At 41.3% G+C, this 20,833-nt stretch overlaps 1 protein-coding gene across 2 annotated transcripts in view; it reads right to left on the bottom strand.

The window, feature by feature from the left end:
• Positions 1-20,833, bottom strand: part of TMEM150B (transmembrane protein 150B) — a 489,913-nt gene that overhangs the window by 58,148 nt on the left and 410,932 nt on the right. For both annotated transcript variants that reach the window (XM_044059685.1, XM_044059686.1), the window contains exon 5: positions 14,792-14,919. In XM_044059685.1, coding sequence (XP_043915620.1) covers positions 14,792-14,919 — 128 coding nt within the window. The remainder of the gene's footprint in view (positions 1-14,791; positions 14,920-20,833) is intronic.

The raw sequence follows: 20,833 nt of genomic DNA, 5'->3' as shown, positions 1-20,833 counted from the left end.
TAGTTTGTCTATTTGTAAACTAAGTAGACTGTCCACAGGGCTCTTTTAAGCTATGCCAAAGGCTCATTAAGGAACAGATGTTAGTTCAGACATAATGCAGTAATTTGATCATCAGCGATGTACATGACATTTCAAGCAATACATTTTATCCAAAAGAAGTTGTCATTTTATACATTAATATATTTTGCCCTATATACTTGTGTTACAAAATGTTCAATCCATAGTCCTGTACAACAGACACAAGTTCCCATCAAGGGAAGAGGGATGCACTATCATTTTATAATGGTGTACAACGGTGTAATAATTTAACAAATAAATACATGGGGACAAAATGAATCATTTTGGAGAAAACTAGATTGGTTAGACATTTGGTGATATATGGGATAAGGTTTGATTTCCTTCAAGTTTGGTATTCCTATAACCTTCTATAGGTTTTATAAGTGATGTTGCATAAATTTCTAGGATGGAGCTTTGTTAGCAATTTATTGTGGGATAGCTGTGCTATATTTATCTCTCTTTTTTCTCACTTCTATTACGTATATCAGAATATAGAACTGTTAGTAAGTAATGAACAGAGGAGGTAAAACAGTGACTAATGATGATATAATGGAAAAAACATGGTAAAATCTGTGATTGGTATTTTTACCCCCCAGCCTCAATGAGGGAAGAATGTTTATATATAATGCCTTCCTTTTTTGCTTTTTTTTTCACACTTCTGGGTTGGGGGATAGAACAGTACATGAAACATATTTGTGTTAGCACTTTTAGAATTTTTGAAATGTGGATAAGAATTTACTTGAGATTTTTAAGTTTATTAAATCAGTAGTAACTCTTACATATCCTCAGACATGTAACACAGGGCCCTCAACATCAATTTGAATTAGAAGTTTGTAAAGTTATGTACTTACCACAACTTGGCATCTGTGTTTTCCACTTTCATTCTTCCTCACAAATGGGTCTAGGATCTGATCCTCAGATCCGACTCGGCCACTTACACAAGACTTAGGATCAAATACTTGAGCTCCTCCCTATATAATAATGCTCTACTCTGTTCTCTAACTCCTCAGATCAAGTTTACTGCCTAATTGCTCATCTAATAAAGAAATATGACAGACAAGAGAAAAGGGCAGGAGGCTCAAACCAGGAACTTAAAGGTTCCAATGTCATCTGAGAGATGGTTCAAGGAGTGACAGGGCTGGGGGATGGCTGGGAGGGAAGGTGAGGACGAATAGAAATGGACAACACAGATGCCAAGTTATGGTAAGTACATAACTTAGAAATCTGATGTTGTCCTTTTCATTCTTCCTCACGAATGGGCACCCAGCTACATAACTCTTGGGAGGCCCTATAGAAGGACATGCCAGAGCATTGTCGAACTAAAGGAAGCTCTACTTCTGGAGACAATGTCTAATTTGTAATGTGTAACAAAAGTACGAGTCTTTGACCAAGTAGCTGCACCACAAATGTCGTCAATGGAGTTTCTTGAGGAGAAGGCAGATGAAGTAGCAATGCATCTAGTGGAATGAGCTCTAGGAGGACCTTTTTTAGAATAGATCAAAGAAATGCAATCAGTAATACATTTGGCCAGAGTAATTTTGGAAACTGCATGACCCAAGTGGTTAGTGGAAAAGGATACAAACAGCTGATCAGACTTCCTGTACTGTTTTGTTCTGTGAAGGTAAAAACATAATTGTCTGTGAACATCAAGAAGGTGAAGCATATATTTGCCCTTATTAGCAAAGCTGGGAAAGAAAACTGCTAACCGTATGGACTGGTTAATGTTAGTCTCCATTGCCACTTTAGGCAGAAAGAACGGATTGGTCCATAGGGGCACCCTGTCCTTATAGAGGATAATGAAAAGGCTTGGTGCTAAGAGATTCTTTTAGCTGAAGTGACAGCAACTAAAAAGATCGTTTTCCAAGGAAGAAACTTAATATTGCATTAATCTGATGGTTCAAAAGGTTTCTGAGTTAATCACTGAAGAAGTATTGTCAGATCCCAAGGAGGAGAGGGATCCTTTATTGGAGCTCTGAGGAGGAAAACTCCCTTCATGAAGGCTTTACATAACCTGGAAGATATCAGAAAGAGAGAGAGATTCATTTCCTGTATGGAAGTTGGAAATGGCAGCCATTTGAAGTTTAATAGTAGAAAACTATGCCCTTCCTTAAAAAAGTAGTGAGAAAAAGCAGGATGGCCAAAGTAGGTGCTGAGAAAAGGTCAATATTCTGCTTGGAAGCCCAAATAGAAAACATTTTCCATTTGCTTCTGTAGACTTTCTTAGTGGAGGCCTTCTGCGAGGCCAAGACAATGTCAGGAACTTGGGAAGCATCTGACTATTACTGGAAGTGAAGAAACCATGTGGTCAGCTTGATGGCATGGAGATTGGGATGTTGAAATCCTGATGGGTGAGATAGGGAGGCTGAGTGGGTTCTAGTATCCATGGAGGATATTTCAAGTCAGACCAGAGGAAGGGGACTCATACCTGATGAGTCCAGAAAGGGGCAATGACGATGACTGAGCTCTTCAGTCTGCTTGCTTTCTGTAGGAACTTCGGAATCAGAGGAAGAGGAGGATAGGCATAAAGGAGAGCCTGGGGCCAATTGTGAATCAGAACATCCCTCAGTGACTCCCCTAGAGGCGGGATCAGAACAAAGTTCTTGCTGCACTTGTTGTTGATGGGAGAAGCAAATAGGTTGCACCAAGGTTGGTCCCAGCAGCTGAAGATCATATTTGCTACTGTTTGATTGAGGGACCACTTGTGAGGTATCAGAATGGACCTGCTGAGTCTGTCTGCCAGTCCATTGGTTTTCCCTGGCATGTGTGCTGCAATGAGAAAGCAGTCTGAAGAGATCATCCATTCCCAGACCCTCATGGCCTCTCCACACAGTGGGCAGGAATGTGTTCCTTCTTGTTTGTTGATGTACCAGACTACTGACATGTTGTCTTTGTGAACAGCAATAGTCCCTAGAGGAAGAAAGTTCTGAAAGGCTTGCAACATTAGAAGGACTGCTCTCATCTCTAATACACTGATATGCAACTTGGTCTCCAAGGGAGACCACATGCCTTGGACCATCTTTTCCATGAAATGCCCCCCAAGCTGGGAAGCGTCCATGGTCACTATGGTGGTTGGGGAAGGAAGAAAGAATGGCCTGCCCAGAGATGACATTTGCAAATTGCTTAGATCCAGAATTGGTCTCAGGTCCCCTGTTTTCTTTGGCACTAAAAAGAAGCAGGAGTAAGTTCCAAATCCTATGTGTTTGGGTGGGACCTCTTGATTGACTCTTTTTTTGTAGCAGTTTCTGAATTTCCTGACCAGTGTATTCCTTCTGGCTGGGTGGAACATTGGGGAGTTACTTCCTTTGGACAGGAGATGTTAGGAAAAAGAGTATATAGTAACATCTGGATATGATTCTTGGCACCCATGCATTTTTTCTGATAACTGTCCAGGCTTCCAGGTGCAAGGAAAGATGACCCCTGACTGCCTCCAGAGATAGACAGTCAGGCAATGCTTCAGGAACACTGATAGGGCCTACCATAGAAGGAATTTCTGAAGAACTGGTTTTGCAGACTCCCTCTGCCTCTGGGGTGAGGTCCCCACCTCTGCTTCTGGAGGAAGTATCCTCGTGCAAGTCCTGAAAAGGTCCTTGAGATTTCCAGAACCACACTTTCTTACCACCTCACTGGTTCCTGAAGAATGTACATTGAGGGGTAGAGAACTTGTAACAGCAGACAGGGTTTTTTTCCTCCTGCTCACTGTGTAAGCATGCCTTTTACTGATGGCTCAAACAAGAAGAAACCATCAAAGGAGGCATTATCAAAAGACAACTTAAAGGGTTCCACAAAGTCCAATAGCCACATCCAGGCATGTCTGCTAAAGACTAAGCTTGAATCTGCTGCTCATGAGGCACCCTCAGGTGTATGTGAAATTAGTATCAATGAAGAACTGGCAATGGACAAAAGACTAGCCAGTTTAGGAGAAACCTTCTTGAGATCCTCTGCAGACATGGACTCAGAGAGAGAGAGAGAGAGAGAGAGAGAGAGATAGAGAGAGTTTGAAAGCTCCTTGATCAATTCCCTTTGTAAGCAAGCAAAATGTGCCAGGTAATTTAACAACCTCAGTGCAAATGTGGCTGAGGTGTATATGTGCTTTCCAAACCTATCCATCACCCTGGACTCCCTGTTTGGTGGTTTGACAGAGTAGCATTGTTCTGCTAGCTCCATCTTAGTGTTGACTGCCACAACTATGGCATCAACTGTGATTCCCTTGCTCCAGTCAGGTGTATCTGAAGGGGGAACTAAGAATTTATCCAGGCATTTGAGAATGGGCTAGACAGTGTCCAGTTCCTTCCAAGCCCGGCAGGAAACCAGGTCAGTAAGTTCATCTGTTGGAGGGTCACCCAAGGCATAGATTAACTAGCCCCAAAAGCCTCCAGGAACACCAATTCCTCAGGAGAAGGATTTTGGGAGGACCAGCCACCTTTCTGCTTGGGGATTTCCAGGATCTCCTCAAAGGAGACAATATCAGGTGGTGATCAGGAGGATTCTTCACACTTATCAAAATCAGTGTCCTTTGTGAGACACTCCATTGGAGAGTCTATGTGCCTCCTCTTGCACATTCTCTTCCAAGGTACCTTTTCCATGGGGTGCTCAGGAGAAGTGTCGGAATAAGGGAGGACTCCCTCTGGGGAACATGTGTGGAGGCATCCCTGAGCTAGCTAACCCTGAGGAACAGAAATGATAGGCTCAGAGCTCAGACAGGATCTGAGACTAGAGAGAACACCTCTTTATGCAAAAATAAAGTCTTTTCTACTATCTGAAAGGCTGATGGACCCAGAGAAACCTCTCCCTCTTCCTCAGAGCTGAAGCAGCTGAAGAAGGAAGGCTAGGGCAAACCCCCGGATCCAAGCCCTCCAGAGAGAATTGGACCAGAGCTCTCCAGGGCCAAGGCACCAATGGAAAGGGAATGATTCAATAAAGCAGGAGCTGAACTCATCTCATCAGATCCAGTTCTGACATCTCAGATCCAAGATCTGGTCTGGTCCGACGGTATCCAAGCAGGACTGGTCAGGTGTATGGTTGGAGCCGAGGAAGGGAGGTTCCTCAAAGTTGACACAGAACCTCTCAGAGACCTTGGATCCTGGGACTCTGAAACCGCAGGTCAGATTGGAGAAGGGGACAGTATTGGTTGGGGAGGTGTGCTCATGGATCCAAGAGGGGACAGAGCTGGCAAGACCCCCATCTAGATTTGAGCCCTAAGGGATCTCCGCATCATCCTGTCCATGTCGGCCTCTAACAAGCTCCTTGAAGACCTAGAAGAAGTTGTGGAAGCCAGCCTAGAGTGCTTTGTTGGTGTTTGAAATAACTGGGAGAGTAAAGCCTGAGACACAAGTTTCAGTACAAATTCTGGCATATGACCTCTACTCATGGGATCCAATAATTGGGGATCCAAGAATGAGGTGGACAGTAGGGGAGAACAGGTAGTAGGGGTTGAGCCAGGATTGCTGTGGATCTGAGGGCTGTATGACAGGCTTCAGATTTGACAGAGTTGGATCCGACACCTTTCTTAACTTTTCAGATGGATCCAAGGAAGTTTTTGGAGATATGGGATGGTGTCTTTTCCTTGGTTCTGAGACCACTGAAGTTGGTTTTGAGAGGGATTGAGCCCCAGCTGAAAGCAATCCTTTCAGGATCAGCTTGTTTCTATGGTTGGAAAGGGTCCTAGGATTAAAAGTGGTGCATGGGGAATCAAGGTGGGCCACTCCTAGACAGTACACACACGTCTTGGGAGCCTCAGAATTAGGAATCTTATGCCCACAAGAAGTGCACTTCTTAAAACCAGTAGGTTTTTCCTGACATGGGCTTCTCTGACATAGTAGTCAGGAAGAAGGCAGTAAACCCTGGAAGGGAAATAGGGTTTCAACAACACTAAACTTAACCCAAAGGTTAAGGCAATAACTAGAGTAAATTTTTTTCAGATACGAGAAGATAGAAAACAGAGTACCAGTCAAGCACCACAAGTGGTATAAGAGAAAGTAAGAAAGAAGGGAAGCAGAAAAAAAGGAAAGTCCTAATGTCTGTGAACAGCTGAGGGATGAACAAATATTGAAACTTAATTTAAAAGTAAGAAGAAAATAACACCAGAATTACAGAGAAATATTGTCAAAAGACACTCTTATGCTTGAACAATTGGATCTTCTGTTTTGTGGCTATGGTAGCAAATGAGATCTGAGGAGTTGGAGAACACAGTAGAGCACTATGGGTAGAATGAGGAGCTTGAGAATTGGATCTGAAATCTTGTGTAAGCAGACGAGTCGGATCTGAATTCGGATCCTAGACCCATTCGTGAGGAAGAATGAGAATGTCAACATCAGATCGGTTAGTTACTCAGGAGAATGGGACATTGGCTAAAGAGCTCATCTAGACAAAGGCAGCTCATCTTGGGAATGCAGCACCCTTCTTCTCCTATACTGTTGTGTCAACACTGGAATATGAATCCAAACCACTATGAAGATAGAACCCTAAGCCTTCTAACATTTCTTGCATCAAAGGTTAGTATGCTTACCTGCTGAACAGCCAAGTGACTTATTTTTTGGAAATGCAGAAGCAACAGAGACTGTGAAATGGTAATGTTGGACAGCAGCTACCTGAACACAGTGCTAGTGACAGATGTCCCCAAAATAATGTCTTCCACCTTACCCAGTACAGGCACGGTACAGTTGTGTACACTTACCATAACTGTAGATGTTCGAGTGTATTCACTGTTGCAGTCATCACACTTGGGTTATCTGCCTGCAGGTACCCCTCAGTCGGCCCAAATACCAGAGTCTTGGGATTTCTGCATCAGATGCTGCCGCCTCTTCCATGACATCAGGTCATCAGGGGTATAAAACATGCAGCCAACACCATTACATCAGTTTTTCTTGCCCCAGATGTCAGGAGCCTCCAAAATAAGAAGCAATTACATGGTGTGGAACACCTCCAGTAAAAAGTAAATACCATTGCCATAAGATATGGCCAAAAAAGAGGATAGGTAGAAGTATAGAAAAGTCAGGGGGCTGGAGGGAGGGTAACTTGGACTGCAAAAATGAATACACTCAAACATCTACATTTATGGTAAGTGTACACAACTGTACTATGTTCTTCGTGTTTCACTGTTGCAGTCATCACACTTGGGTTGATTCCCAAAGCTGAGGAAGGGTGGATGCAGTCAAGAAGTATTAGGGCTGGCTAGCAGGCCCTGTAAGACTGCTGTGGCAAATCCAGCTCTGGAATTAGAAAAGATAGGTAAGTGGTAATGCTTGGTGAAGATGTGTACAGAACTCCAGGTTGCAGCTTCCAGGATGTCCCTGGTAGGGACTCCCCTAAGAAATGCTGTAGAGGTTGAAGTAGCCCTAGTGGAATGGGTTCTGATCCCCTGTGGGGTAGGTTTTCCATGGTGCTTGTAGCAGTAATGGATACAGTGTGCTATCCATTTGGAGATGGTTTGCTTTGAAATGGTCTTACCCTCTGTCCCTGTAGCAAAGCTGACTAGCAGCTGGTCAGATTTTCTGAACAGTTTAGTCCTGTCAAGGTAGAACCTAAGCTGTCTGTGCATGTCCAAGGAGTGCAGGATCCTTTCCCCTTTATTCTGAGGATTAGGAAAAAAGGTTGTTAAATGGATGGATTGATTTAAAGCCACACTGGATACCACCTTGGGCATAAGTGATGGGTTAGTCCTGAGGGAAACCCTGTCCGTATGGAAGATAATGAAGGGTTCTACAGCCATAAGGGCCTATAACCCAGACACTCTTCTTGCTGAAGTGATGGATAGAAGTAAGGCTGTTTTCCAAGAGAGGAATTTTAACTCTGCTGTAGTGGCAAGCTTGAAAGGGGGAAGCGTGAGCTTCTCTAGTACAAAGTTAAGGTCCCAGGCAGGAGTGGGAGCTCTCCTGGGGGGGGGGGGGTCTTAAATTGTTAGCTCCTCTCAGGAACTGTTTAACCAGAGGGTGAGAGAAGAGGGGAGGCTCAGTATTGTAATGAGCTGAGATGGCAGAGGCATGAATCTTAATGGATGAGAAGGATAGACCTTTGTGGAGCAGTTCTGCTAGATAATCTAGGATTTGAGGTAAAGTGGGCACAGCTGTGTCCTTTCCCTGAGATTGGCTCCAAGAACAGTATATTTTCCACTTTTCTGAATAGTATTTCCTAGTACTAGGCCTCTTGGCCTCAAAGATGACATCCAGCACCTGTTTGCTGAGGGTTGCTGATGATGTATTCAGGGAATATGCCAGGCTGCTAGGTTCAGGGTTTGCAGCTGAGGATGCAAAATCTGGCCCTCCTGCTGGGACAGCAGAGAGGCGGTCTGATGCAGGTGCCAGGGTGGCACTGTTGTCAGACTGCATAAAGGTGGGTACCAGTGCTGGCGTGGCCAGTCTGCTGCAATAAGGATTGTCCTTGGCTTGTCCTGTTTGATCTAGAGTAGTATTTTCGAGAGGAGGGGCAGAGGGGGAAAGGCAGAGATTGAGAGGTTTTCCATTGTAAAGGATAGGGCATCCACTTTCCATGCTTGGCTGTGGGGAGTTCTGGTGCAAAATTTGCTCAATTGATGGTTCTGGGGGGAAGCAAAGAGGTCCACCTCTGGTGTCCCCTACCTGTGGATTAGAAGCTTGAATGAACTGGGTTCCAGTTTCCACTTGTGCGGGTCCATTAGATTTCTGCTTAAGTTGTCTGCCAGTGAATTCTGTTTGCCTGGAAGGAATTGAGCTTGTAGGTGTAATTGGTTGCTCAAGGCTGTGTTCCACAGAGCCATTGCTAACCTGCAGAGAGGGTAGGAATGAGTTCCTCTCTGCTTGTTTATGTACCGCATGACTGTGGTGTTGCCTGTCTTTATCAAGAGTTGTCCTGGAAGGATAAGGTATTTGAAGGCTGTCAGGGCATTCTGTACAGCTAACATTTCTTTTTGATTGATATGCAGGTGCATTTGTCCTGAGCTCCATTTGCCTTGAATGCATTTGCCTGCCATGTGAGCCCCCCATGCATAGTCTGATGTGTCTGTTGTCAGGGTTTGAGGAGCGGGGGGTTGAGTGAAAGGGAGCCCCTTGTTGTGGTTGCAGGCCTCTGCCCACCAAAGAAGCTCTGTCCTTAGGCAATGAATGATCGGAATCACTGTTTCCAGGTCCTAAGAATGTTAACACCAGAGACATTTTAAGTACCATTGAAATTTCCTCATATGCAGTCTTGCATATGGAATTAGGAGAATGCATGAGGCCATGAACCCTGGGGCTTGTAGTATTTTTGTTGCAGATAGCTGGGTTTGGGTGGCCAACAGTTTGAAGTAATTTGTCAAATAAACCTGCTTTTCTGGAGTGAGGAATGCCATCTGGGAAGTTGTGTTCAAGCTTGCTCCCAGGAATACAATATCTTGGCTGAGTACCAGATGCGATTTATTTTCGTTGATGGTGTAACCCAGAGAAGATAGGAGTCTCTTTACAAATGTCAGGTGCTGAAGTAGCAATTCTTGACTGTCTGCCTGAATCAGGCAATCATCCAAGTATGGGTATATTTGAATGTTTCTCTGCCTGCCAGGCACTTAGATAAGCCAAAGGGAAGTGCAGAGAACTGACAGTGCATAGAGCCTGCCCTGAAATGTAGATATGTCCTGCAAGATTCTCTAATGGGGATGTGCAGATAAGCTTCTTTTAAGTCTAGGGTGACCAGCCAGGAGTCCTTGGCTAGCACAGGCAGCAGCTGTTGGAGTGTAAGCATTTTGATCTTTGGTACCACCAGGAAGGTGTTGAGAATTGACAGATCCAGGATAGGGTGCCAAGAGTTTTCTTTTCTGGGAACCAGAAACAGTCTGGAGTAGAAACCCTGTCCCCTTTGCTCTGTTGGAACAGGTTGAATAGCCCTGATGCTGAGAAGAGAAAGTGCTTGCTTTTGGGCCTCTGCCCACTGATTTGGGGGAAGGTCTGGCAATCCACTTGGGGTTGGCAGTGAGTGGAAGTAGAATCTGTATCCCTGGGATACAATGTTTAAGACCCAGTGATCCTGGATAATGTATGCCCAGTTTTTTGCATGCAGGGCAAGTTTTCCTCCTAGGGGTGCAAGTACTTGGGCATGGCTGGGAAGGATGAAGGACAAGTCATTGTGAACTTTTTCCATAAGAGGGTGGCTTACCACTCCCTGTTTTTGAGGTGGGAGCACTCCATTGTTTAGATCTGTGCATACCCTGAGACTGAAGTCTTTGTGGTCTGTTGCCCCTGGGTTTGGACTGAGAAGGCCTGGGAGGGACAGGAAAGGACCAGTTTTTTGAAGGCCAATGCCTACTGAATCTAGGTGGCTGTACCTGTAAGAAATCTATAACAGCTGCATAGATTTAGCTTTTTCCTCCATCCTTTTAAGAACTTCTTCTGCCTTAGTGCCAAACAAACAATCTTGATTTAATGGAGCATTTAGTAGTTTTGCTTTTGACATGGTCTGGCAAGATTTGTTTCTTCAGCCAAGTATGCCTCCTCAGAACAGACCCAGTGACAGCAGCCCTACAAGATGCTTCTAAGGCATCAAAACCACATTGTAAATTATGTTTACTAACTTGATTTGCAGAATGCATTAACTCTTGTAAATCTTTATTTTCTGCACAATCAGGAATCAACAACATTTTTTCTGTTTAATTAGTTCCATAATATGCTGCTCGTACTTCAACATGTGAAATTGGCAATTTAAAGCCCTGATGGCAAGAGTTGCAGAGGTATATACCTTCTTACCCCATCTGTCTAAAGCCCTAAAATCCCTGTCTGAAGGGGTAGGGTTTTTGGCTGTAGTAGCCTTAATACCTTTAGTTCCCTGGGAAATGGTCTCTGGATCCGCAGTAGGATTTTTAAAGATAAATGTGTGAGAATCAGGTACTCTCTAGTACCTGTCAGGCTTTCTAGGAGCTGGAGGTAAAGTATGAGGGTTAAGTCTTGATTCCATGAAGACATCATCTACAACATCCAGGACAGGGGGTATAGCTAGAGGCCTGTGCTGAGGCAAGTCTAAAAATTCCCTGAGTCTCTTTTTTTGACTGTGGGTAATCCTGGCATTCCCAGAGGAAATGCTCTCTTAGGGTATGTAAGATTTCACTGAAAGAAAAGTCATCTGGAGGGGAGGTAGAGGGAATGGAATACTCAGCATCAGAATCCTCATAGATGGATAAGGGTATGTCCTGGTAATCAGACGGTTCAGAGTCATCGGACTCATGGTCCATAGAATCAGAAGGCACATTAATTCTTTGTCTTTTAGAGGGGGAAGGCTGGCTTCTTCTAATTAAAGTAATAAGGTCTTCAGCCATTCTAAGCATTTGTTTCTGAGGCTTGGGAGCTTCAGAATGTGCTTTGGACGTCGGTTTCCTAGGCGTAATGCGAACTCTGGGCCTGAGAAATTCTGTTGTTTTAGTCAAAAATGAAGTAGTCGGTTTAATACAAACATCGGAAGGCCTGAATACACCCTCAGATGCTGATGCCTACACAGCGGTTCCAGACCCATCCAAGGTAGAGACATCCACAGGTTCCATAGTCGAAGAAGCATCTTGCGGCATACTGGACTCCGAATGTGTCTCAGTAGAGGCCTGCAAATCTGTAGAAGTGGGTATCAGGGGCTGCGAAAGCACCTCGCTGAGTACCAGTGGACTGATGACTAGCTTAACGGAAGCATCGTCATCAGTTTTGGACTTATGCGGTCTGTCTCTGCCTTTATCCTTACGTTTTTTTCAGAAGATCGGTAGTTGGATGACTTAACAAAGCCATTTCAGAATACAGAGAACAAGAGCAAAAGAATTTAGCCAAAAAGATAGCCCGATGATGAATAGTTTGGGCGTTGAACAAGGCACAAAACTAACAGCGAGGAACGTCGTGGTCTGGGCCTAAACAGGTGATGCAGTAAGAATGAAAATCTCTGTGAGGTATTTGCTTTCCACAGGCAAGACAATTGTTAACATTTTCTGACATCGGTTAGAGCAAGAAAAAAGGATCCCTAACAGGGTACTTCGCTTTAGAAGACTTCAGGTTTGAAACATGAAAAACGAAAATTTCAGGTAGCGGCCAACTGGCACTTGCAAACTGCTTCTGCTCTGGGCTCCTGCACGGCAAGAAAAGCTGATGTAATGGCATTGGCTGCATGTTTTATACCCCTGACATCCTGACGTCACTGAAGAGGCGACAGCATCTGACGCAGAAATCCCAAAACTCTGGTATTCAGGCTATGACTGACGGCTACCTGCAGGCAGATAACCCAAGTGTGATGACTGCAACAGTGAAACACAAAGAACATCAGCAGTGGTTCAAGTAAAGGTACATGCTCCAGCATGGTACAGTACAAAACTAACACTACATTCAAAAAAATAACTTAAAACACCCTAAACTCAACACTCAGTAGAACTTACAAAAACAATTAGGACACAAGTTTATAATTACTGTAGAGAGAGAGAAAAAAAAGAAAAAAAAAATATATATACACACACACACACATATATATATATATATACACACACACATATATATATGTTCATTGGTTAGTACTAAGCTAACTGCCATTGTGAGCCATTTTAAGCCTAGCCAATTATCCCTTGTGAGGCTCAAACCTTGCACCTTGTGTTTGTAAGGCAAACACCTTAACCATTAGGCCACCCTTCCTTTATATATACATACACAGATACAGACACAGACACACACACACACACACACACACACACACACACACACACACACACACACACACACACACACACACACACACACACACACACACACACACACACACACACACACACTCTGGAGAGGAAGTGGGGTACATTACATAGACCTTGGACAGTGTCATGCTAACTGGATAGCAAGCCTCTAGTGCATGAAAGGTGTTGCTTGAGATGATACAATTATCCAGCTCCATTTTTAATTCCATGCTTAATGTTTTAAATAGTATCAGGTACCACCCTAGCTCTCCACTCCAAAAAACACAAGAATGATCTATTGTTCCAACCTAGTTATGAAATGCAAAAGGTAAACAAATCCACTGGAGACGACTCAAAGTATTATATATCAGAAATGAGGTCATAGCTACACAGAGCTACTAAACATAGACTTACTACATTTCAAGGTGAGCATTTTTGCTGTCCAAAAATTCTGTGCAATCATTACACAGTGCAGCTGCACTGTTCCTTGGTGAAAATCTCACAAAACAACTACTACTGCAAACATTTAACTGATTATAGTTCTTAACTAACTACTTAATCCTCATTCTCCCTCATCGTACCACAATTTACTAATTTAACTGGTTGTATCCCTTAACTACGTATCCCTACTTAGTTCTCATTCTCCCTCATCGTATCATGACTTACTAATTTAACTGGTTATAGCCCTTAACTACCTACTCCTACTTAATCTTCATTCTCCATCATTATACCACAACTTACTAATTTAACTGGTTGTATCCCTTAACTACGTATCCCTACTCAGTTCTCATCCTCCCTCATCGTATCATGAGTTACTAATTTAACTGGTTATAGCCCTTAACTACCTACTCCTACTTAATCCTTATTCTCCCTCATCGTACCGCTACTTACTAATTTAACTGGTTATACCCCTTAACTGCCTTCTCCTACTTAATCTTCATTCTTCCTCATCTTACCACCAAATACTAATTTCAACCCAAATGTCAGTCTTTGTCTTCACTTGTTTTTCTTCCCATTTCTGTCTGTTACAACCTTATACAAACGCACAAGTAACTTTTACTTTCTCCTCTTCCTACTGTCACAAATCATATGATACAAGGTTAGCATTCATCATCTGTTACACCTAATTAGGTGTGCAAAAATGTATATGTAACCAAAATGAAAAAAGTATATACAATGTGGAAAAAGAAAATATACTGTATATTGCCTATGTATGTGAATGTTGGAGGTTTTCTCCCTTGGCCTTCACTGAAAAAGGGTATTTAGCCCATTCAGACTTTCCCGGTAGACAGATAGATAGATAGATAGATAGATAGATAGATAGATAGATAGACAGACAGACAGACAGATAGATAGATAGATAGATAGATAGATAGATAGATAGATAAACATTATGATATAAAACCTAAAATGAAAACTTCACATCTTGTAACAGCACAACATTTGCTATTTGTGTAATAATTTTGATAAATTATAAATCAAGCAGAATGTTGAAAAACATAGACTAGTCTTGCATTTTTGAGCTTACAGATTCAAAGTTATGAATTACTTTTAGATTTCAAACTTTAGTAGTAGCGTCAGTGGAGCAACAGGTAGCACACTTGCCTGTGGTACAGAAGGCAGTGAGTTCTTTTCTCACAAGAGGTAGATTGATTGCTGACACTGCAGTGCAGTAAAAGAGTGCTGCTGAATTCCTGAGTGTACTGTCCTTTAGATGAAAGATTATACCAAGGTCCCATCTGCTTCAGTTGGTGGTAGTTCAGGTGGATGTAAAAGATGCCCCAGCACCTATTGAAAAAAGCAGGAAGCTCCCTGATGCCCTGGCCAAATTTCCCTAGTGATGTAAATACCACCTCATGTCTCTCCCTACTAACCTAGTGGGACTAAGCTGGTCAGTAAAAGGATAAATTTTATTGGCTTCTTAAGCCTGCTACTGTGCTATTAGAAAGAATGAATTAGATTAAATCCAGTTTATGATTCTGATCTGAAATCCTAAACTTGAAACTTTTCAGTTTAAACTAAACTTTAGAATTCAAATTAAAAATGAAAAGTGAAAAACACTTCAGGCTTCCATTGCCAGCGATACTGGCAAGTTTGAATTAAGCTCACCTGGAAGTTACCAACAATTGACATCCCAAGAGCACACAATACTCCAGCAATGAGGGCGATGGTATTGAGAACACAGTGTCCATCAGACTCTTTGACCTGCTGGTATCTTATCAAAATGACCCAAACCACTGAAAGCAAAACAGAAAGCACATCATTAATCAATCCGTCAACAAATTTAATTTCTCATGTTAAGCACAAAGCAATAGCTTTCAAAACCTTTTGTTTGATGTTATCATATAAGATGTCATGTGCTATAGAAATACTTATACAAAAATACTTAAGAGAACCATATATTGTAGTTCCATTCAGGGGTCTGTACCAGCTTTATATAATACAATCTTTGTTTCAAGATGAGTAGTGTTAGAAGTGGATACTATATCAGGCATTTTTTTTCTTGTGATGAGCTGAACCTGGTAACAGCAACATATTGCCAAATATCACAGTTAGTCTTCAGTCATACGTCTATAGGCAAAGGAGAAACACCCTTAATGGACAAAGAGACTACACACTGCCTGTAATCTTTAAGGCTATGTCACTGAATGGTTTACAATCTGAGAAAGGTAACACTGGAGAATTGTGGATGGGGAGACGTAAGCAATGATTAAACTCACATCAACCACTTGTAGGGAAATCATTGCATGCACGCATATGATTGTACACAAACACACACACATACACCCACACCTACACCCATATATATATATATATATATATATATATATATATATATATATATATATATATATATATATATAGACACACACACACACACACACACACACACACACACACACACACACACACACACACACACACACACACACACACATTCATTTGAATCTTTTTGGATGTCAGTGACCCACTGATATTGGCCCCACTTAACATCTGTCTAGTTGAATCACTGAATGATATTCACAAAAGTGATAACAATCCACTCCAAACTTGCAGCAGAATCTGAGGTAATTCATGAGACTAGTAAAATTAGTAATACTATAAATTAAAAGTAGACCTTAAATCTTTCTGCTCACAGCTAAAATCTTCCGTCATGGATGAGCATAAGTGTAAACGCATCAAAGACCCAGGTTACATACTTCCATCTTTTTTTAGTACTTCTAAGGCAATGGTTCTCATATAACAAACCTAGCTGACTCACCTATGCTGCTGTTTGTATTACCAGTTTAAATAGTGTATGTTATAATGTTTGTAATTTGTTACAAACATACTGTACATAATTGCGTGTCTATATTAGAACACCGAACATTTGAAATATCCAGTATTCTAATATCGAACACTAGCATTCGAAAAAAACCCATCGAACATTCGGAACAGCAAATTTTTTCCTAGGGAAAAAATTTGCTGTTCCAAAACACATACACACAACACAAGCACACCAAACAAACAGCAATCCACACACATACACCTAAACTCTAACACCTAACCCTACATTAAACTATACAAACACCACTAACTATCCACTTACCTTAACCCAAACCCTAACCCTAAGGTCCGTCACTATCGCACAGTCACCTCACCCACACCCTAACCCTAACTCACCTAATCCGCCCTAACCCACACGTCCACACAATTGCACACTTACCTGAACTCGACCCGTAACTTTCCACCAGAGCTCTGAAAATACCGAAGCAACAGAAATGAACAACCAAATTCTTTCCCTAGGAAAGAATTTGGTTTCCTGTTACTTCGATATTTTCAGCATTCACTGAAAATGGGTCGATATTAGAACACCCGACATTTCAAATGTTCGGTGTTCTAATATAGACCCCATAATTGCTACTCATGTATATTGTAAAATAAAATTTACATACAAACCTTTGTCAAATTCTACTGTAACATGATATATATATAATCCAAAGCCAAAATGAGAGCCTGCATCAATGAATATTTTAATTCACTTTTAATATAATCCAATACTCAAGGACCTCAATTTCTCTAAGAAAGTTTTCTCAATATGAAATCTGAAAAAATGAAAAATTTCTCCTATAAATATGTATGCCATTAAAAAACTGACTGTTAATTTGTCAAACCAAATTTGTTTCTAGTAAAAATCTATCATGCTGGATAAGGTGCCTCCATAACAGATGTGGGTGTAGGTTTGAAATTTCTTGCCTAATTCCTAGATTCTCTTATGTATTGTTTCCAGTGCTGTTTTTCATAGTATTAGCATTCCTGTTGTGATTCTATATCCAATGTATTCTTGCTATCTTGGTTATTTTCGCAAGGGTCATACTCCTGTAATTACGTTCTAATAATGTTATCTTGATTTTCTTTGCCTCTTTTGGCCTAATAGTTTCACCAACCAAAACACGTAGACTAGATATTGATATAGCTTTACTACCTGGATTTATACTACTCTTCTCTTCCACATCTTCCGGTTTTCCTTTTAATGCATGCCAGTTGGTTGCTTTCCTCTTTTCATGACAATTTGCATGTGTCAGTCTCATACCAAGGTTGCTTCCTTTCATTTTTATACCAACTTTTTTACTAGTTATGTTGTCTTACACATTTAATCAAGATGTTTTGTGGATGGATTAAGTTTCATTTTTGTTCTCATGTAGCAGCTTGTCTGTTGTACTTATGGATGATAATAATTTAGCACTTTCACTGTCTAATAACAATAACCTGCACATTTGTCTTAGTCATACCCTTGGATTCAGAAAGGGACACCCCCAGTAGTAAGGCATTCGAGGGGAGCCGTTAATGCTAAGTAGCCAAGTGCTCTCACCTGAAAATATCTGTGTGCAGGGAACTATGCACAGAATGACTTGGCTGCATAAATTAGCATTGCCAACCACGTTAATGAACATGATCAGAATGGTGCCTCCCCCCTGTAAAGGTCAGGTCAGGTAACATGCAGTGGATATGTAGTGATGGGGGTGTGTGAGAGTGTGCATGTACGTGTGTGTGTGTGTGTGTGTGTGTGTGTGTGTGTGTGTGTGTGTGTGTGAGATAGTGTGCATGTACGTGTGTGTGTGTGTGTGTGTGTGTGTGTGTGTGTGTGTGTGTGTGTGTGTGTGTGTGTGTGTGTGCGCATGTCTGCAGGGTATAAGTGGTCTCAGATGACTCTGTGCACGTGTGCACCCATGGAAAGTAACGTTTAGCACAAGTGGCAATTGCTGTTAATTCAGAGACATGCAAATTAGCCAGTAATGAGTTCTTTCTCATTGCAGTTAAAGACATCTGTGAATCACATTTTTATGGTTGTTTAAAGTGCACTTTTTGGCCACTACAGTTTATGCTCACATTGGGATTATTTCTGATTCCCAGGGATAATCTTTTTTTTTACTTCAGTTATATTCTTTGCGATAATTTAATTTTTAAGTACTTCTATCTGCAAAGTGAGGTTAATACTTATTTCATTTTTTTCAGTGCCATATTCCTTTCATGTTTATATTGTTTAGAAACAGTGACAGTGTGTTTTGACATTCAAACTGTGAATGTGTTTTGACAATCACTTAAAAACAGCAACCTTTTACTTTTAATAATTACTTTCAAATTACTGAACTTCACACAGTTAAAACAAGCCATATCATTTGAAATTGCATTTTATCCAAAACGTGACATATTTCACATTAAATAATAATTCTGTATTTATTTAAACTGTATTGACTTAACACTCCCATAACTCTACTAGTGATATATTAATCTTACTTTGTTTCTTTTAATATCTGTTTAAAAATTAAAAAAAAAAACTTTTGTTACTTAGACTTATCTCTACTTGATGACAAATATAATTTAAGTCCTACTATGAGTTAAGTGAAGTTCCTCTTAAAGGAAAAAACACCATACAATATATGAAGTGCACCTATTTATAGAGTTTTTCCTGTAAACTCTATGTCAAAGTAATTATGACTTAAAATTAGAAAAATATGCCATAAGATGTTTAATGCTACGCCTCCTTATCAGATGAAAGGCCCCCTTGATAAAATTCATGTGCCCTGGCACAGATGCTGTATGCCAGAGTAAGCAGATACAAAGGTCATATGTGATTCAAAATCATGATGCAGGTGACTGTGAAGGACAAGGAAGCAAGCAGAATATATAGTGCCATAGCGATATACAAGTTAAGTAACTACAAGGGCAGTCCAAAATATCATGATTCATGACACTGGAGAAGGCCTACAATGACTTACATTACTGTCATAGAAAGGTAAAAACATATGGTTAAACAATGGCAGACAAGACTCTCAGTGCAATAAAACACATGGATAATTTAACCTTCAAATTGAGTTATATTCCTGTCATGGCTATTGATGTCAGAGTAGATGCACCTACCAAGCAACTGGGCAATTTTGTATTCCTTGTACTTTTCAGATAGACCTGGTGACACAGCGGTACAGCAGACCAATCTGGACCAAGCTGTCAATTTGGGCTTGTGCCAGGCGGTCTGGCCAGTCTTGAAGTCCTAGTTCCAGCTGGGGACATCCCGTTGGGCACAAGTCCTGGGGTACAGGATGCATGACAGCTAATTAGAGTGAGAAAGCAGGATATCCAGCCTCCACCTAATGTCAGCACAGAATGGTGGCAGGGTTTCACACTCTTTGGTGGTACAATTACTATCCCAGTCAGCATTATAAGGGTACACTCAGCATCCTGTATCTCATATGTTTACTGCCAGTATCGCTGGCTGTTCTAGACAATTTTTTATCCACCACAACAATGTGGATGGTGCTGATGCCCAACCTATGCCCCTAGGCATGTGGCCCAAAGGGAGCTACTTCTGGCAGTGGCTGCATAGGTAAGTGGCAACAGCAACACTGACCATAGGGGGCCAACCAATTCCAGAAGATTTTTCACACAGCAGTCCATTCCTGTATTTTTATTGTAGTTGATAACTGCACTTAACAGCATTTTCTTTGTGCTGTGATGTTACTTGATGTATCACTTATGATGTGCATGTTTGTATTCAGGTGCTTATGTATCTTCCTCATTTTATATGATTCTAATAAGCACACAGTGGTATGCCATATGTGTGCTAGCACATGGGTATGATATATTATGTGGTGCTCCTTTTTGCTGCATATAACTGGATGTGGGGTTCCATCCTTGACTGGTATTCCTGATGGCCTTTATACTCATTTGCCCCATCACTATTCCATTCTGGTGGATCCATATGGCCAGCCCTGTGCTTACCCTATGCTGGGCAAGTACCCTCATTCACAATATGTACATGGCTGTTCAGCACTTGGCTACCATGCTATCCCTTTTTCATTACATCCAGATTATGCACCATTGACTACAGTAGCTTTGTGCATGACTGTGCATTGCTGTACTTTTCATGAATAGCAGATCCTCACAATGGCATAGTAATGACCTTGTGTGTATGTGATGGTATACTGTATTTACGAATAACAGGGCCAACCTTAAATATTGCTGGGAGTTTATGTCTGTTTACTCAGTTACACTTACTTGACAAAGTATTACTGACTTGTACAGGAATTATAGCTGTCATTTGTCTGATTGTATCCACAGAATGACATGTAGGGCAACTGACAAGACGTTTTGAATAAATTAGGTGCAAAGTTCATGCAGCAGTGTGCACAGACATATTGTAGTGCATGGAGCACTATGATCACACTCTGATACAGGATTATGATCTTGTCTCTGATCATAACCAGCTTGTTATGCATTTGAGGCATGGACGCCAAAGAAATTCACCTCAAGAATGAGCCTTGAGAGATGAATGTTGGTATTTAAATCAAAACTTCACACAGTTAAAACAAGCCATATCATTTGAAATTGCATTTTATCCAAAACGTGACATATTTCACATTAAATAATAATTCTGTATTTATTTAAACTGTATTGACTTAACACTCCCATAACTCTACTAGTGATATATTAATCTTACTTTGTTTCTTTTAATATCTGTTTAAAAATTAAAAAAAAAACTTTTGTTACTTAGACTTATCTCTACTTGATGACAAATATAATTTAAGTCCTACTATGAGTTAAGTGAAGTTCCTCTTAAAGGAAAAAACACCATACAATATATGAAGTGCACCTATTTATAGAGTTTTTTCC

The sequence above is a fragment of the Protopterus annectens genome, chromosome 17.part0 (assembly GCF_019279795.1).
Source record: "Protopterus annectens isolate FY-2018-M chromosome 17.part0, PAN1.0, whole genome shotgun sequence".
In the NCBI taxonomy this organism is placed as follows: Eukaryota; Metazoa; Chordata; order Ceratodontiformes; family Protopteridae; genus Protopterus; species Protopterus annectens.
The sequence above is the reverse complement of the archived record's forward strand: the minus strand, read 5'-3'. Positions and strand labels throughout refer to the sequence as shown.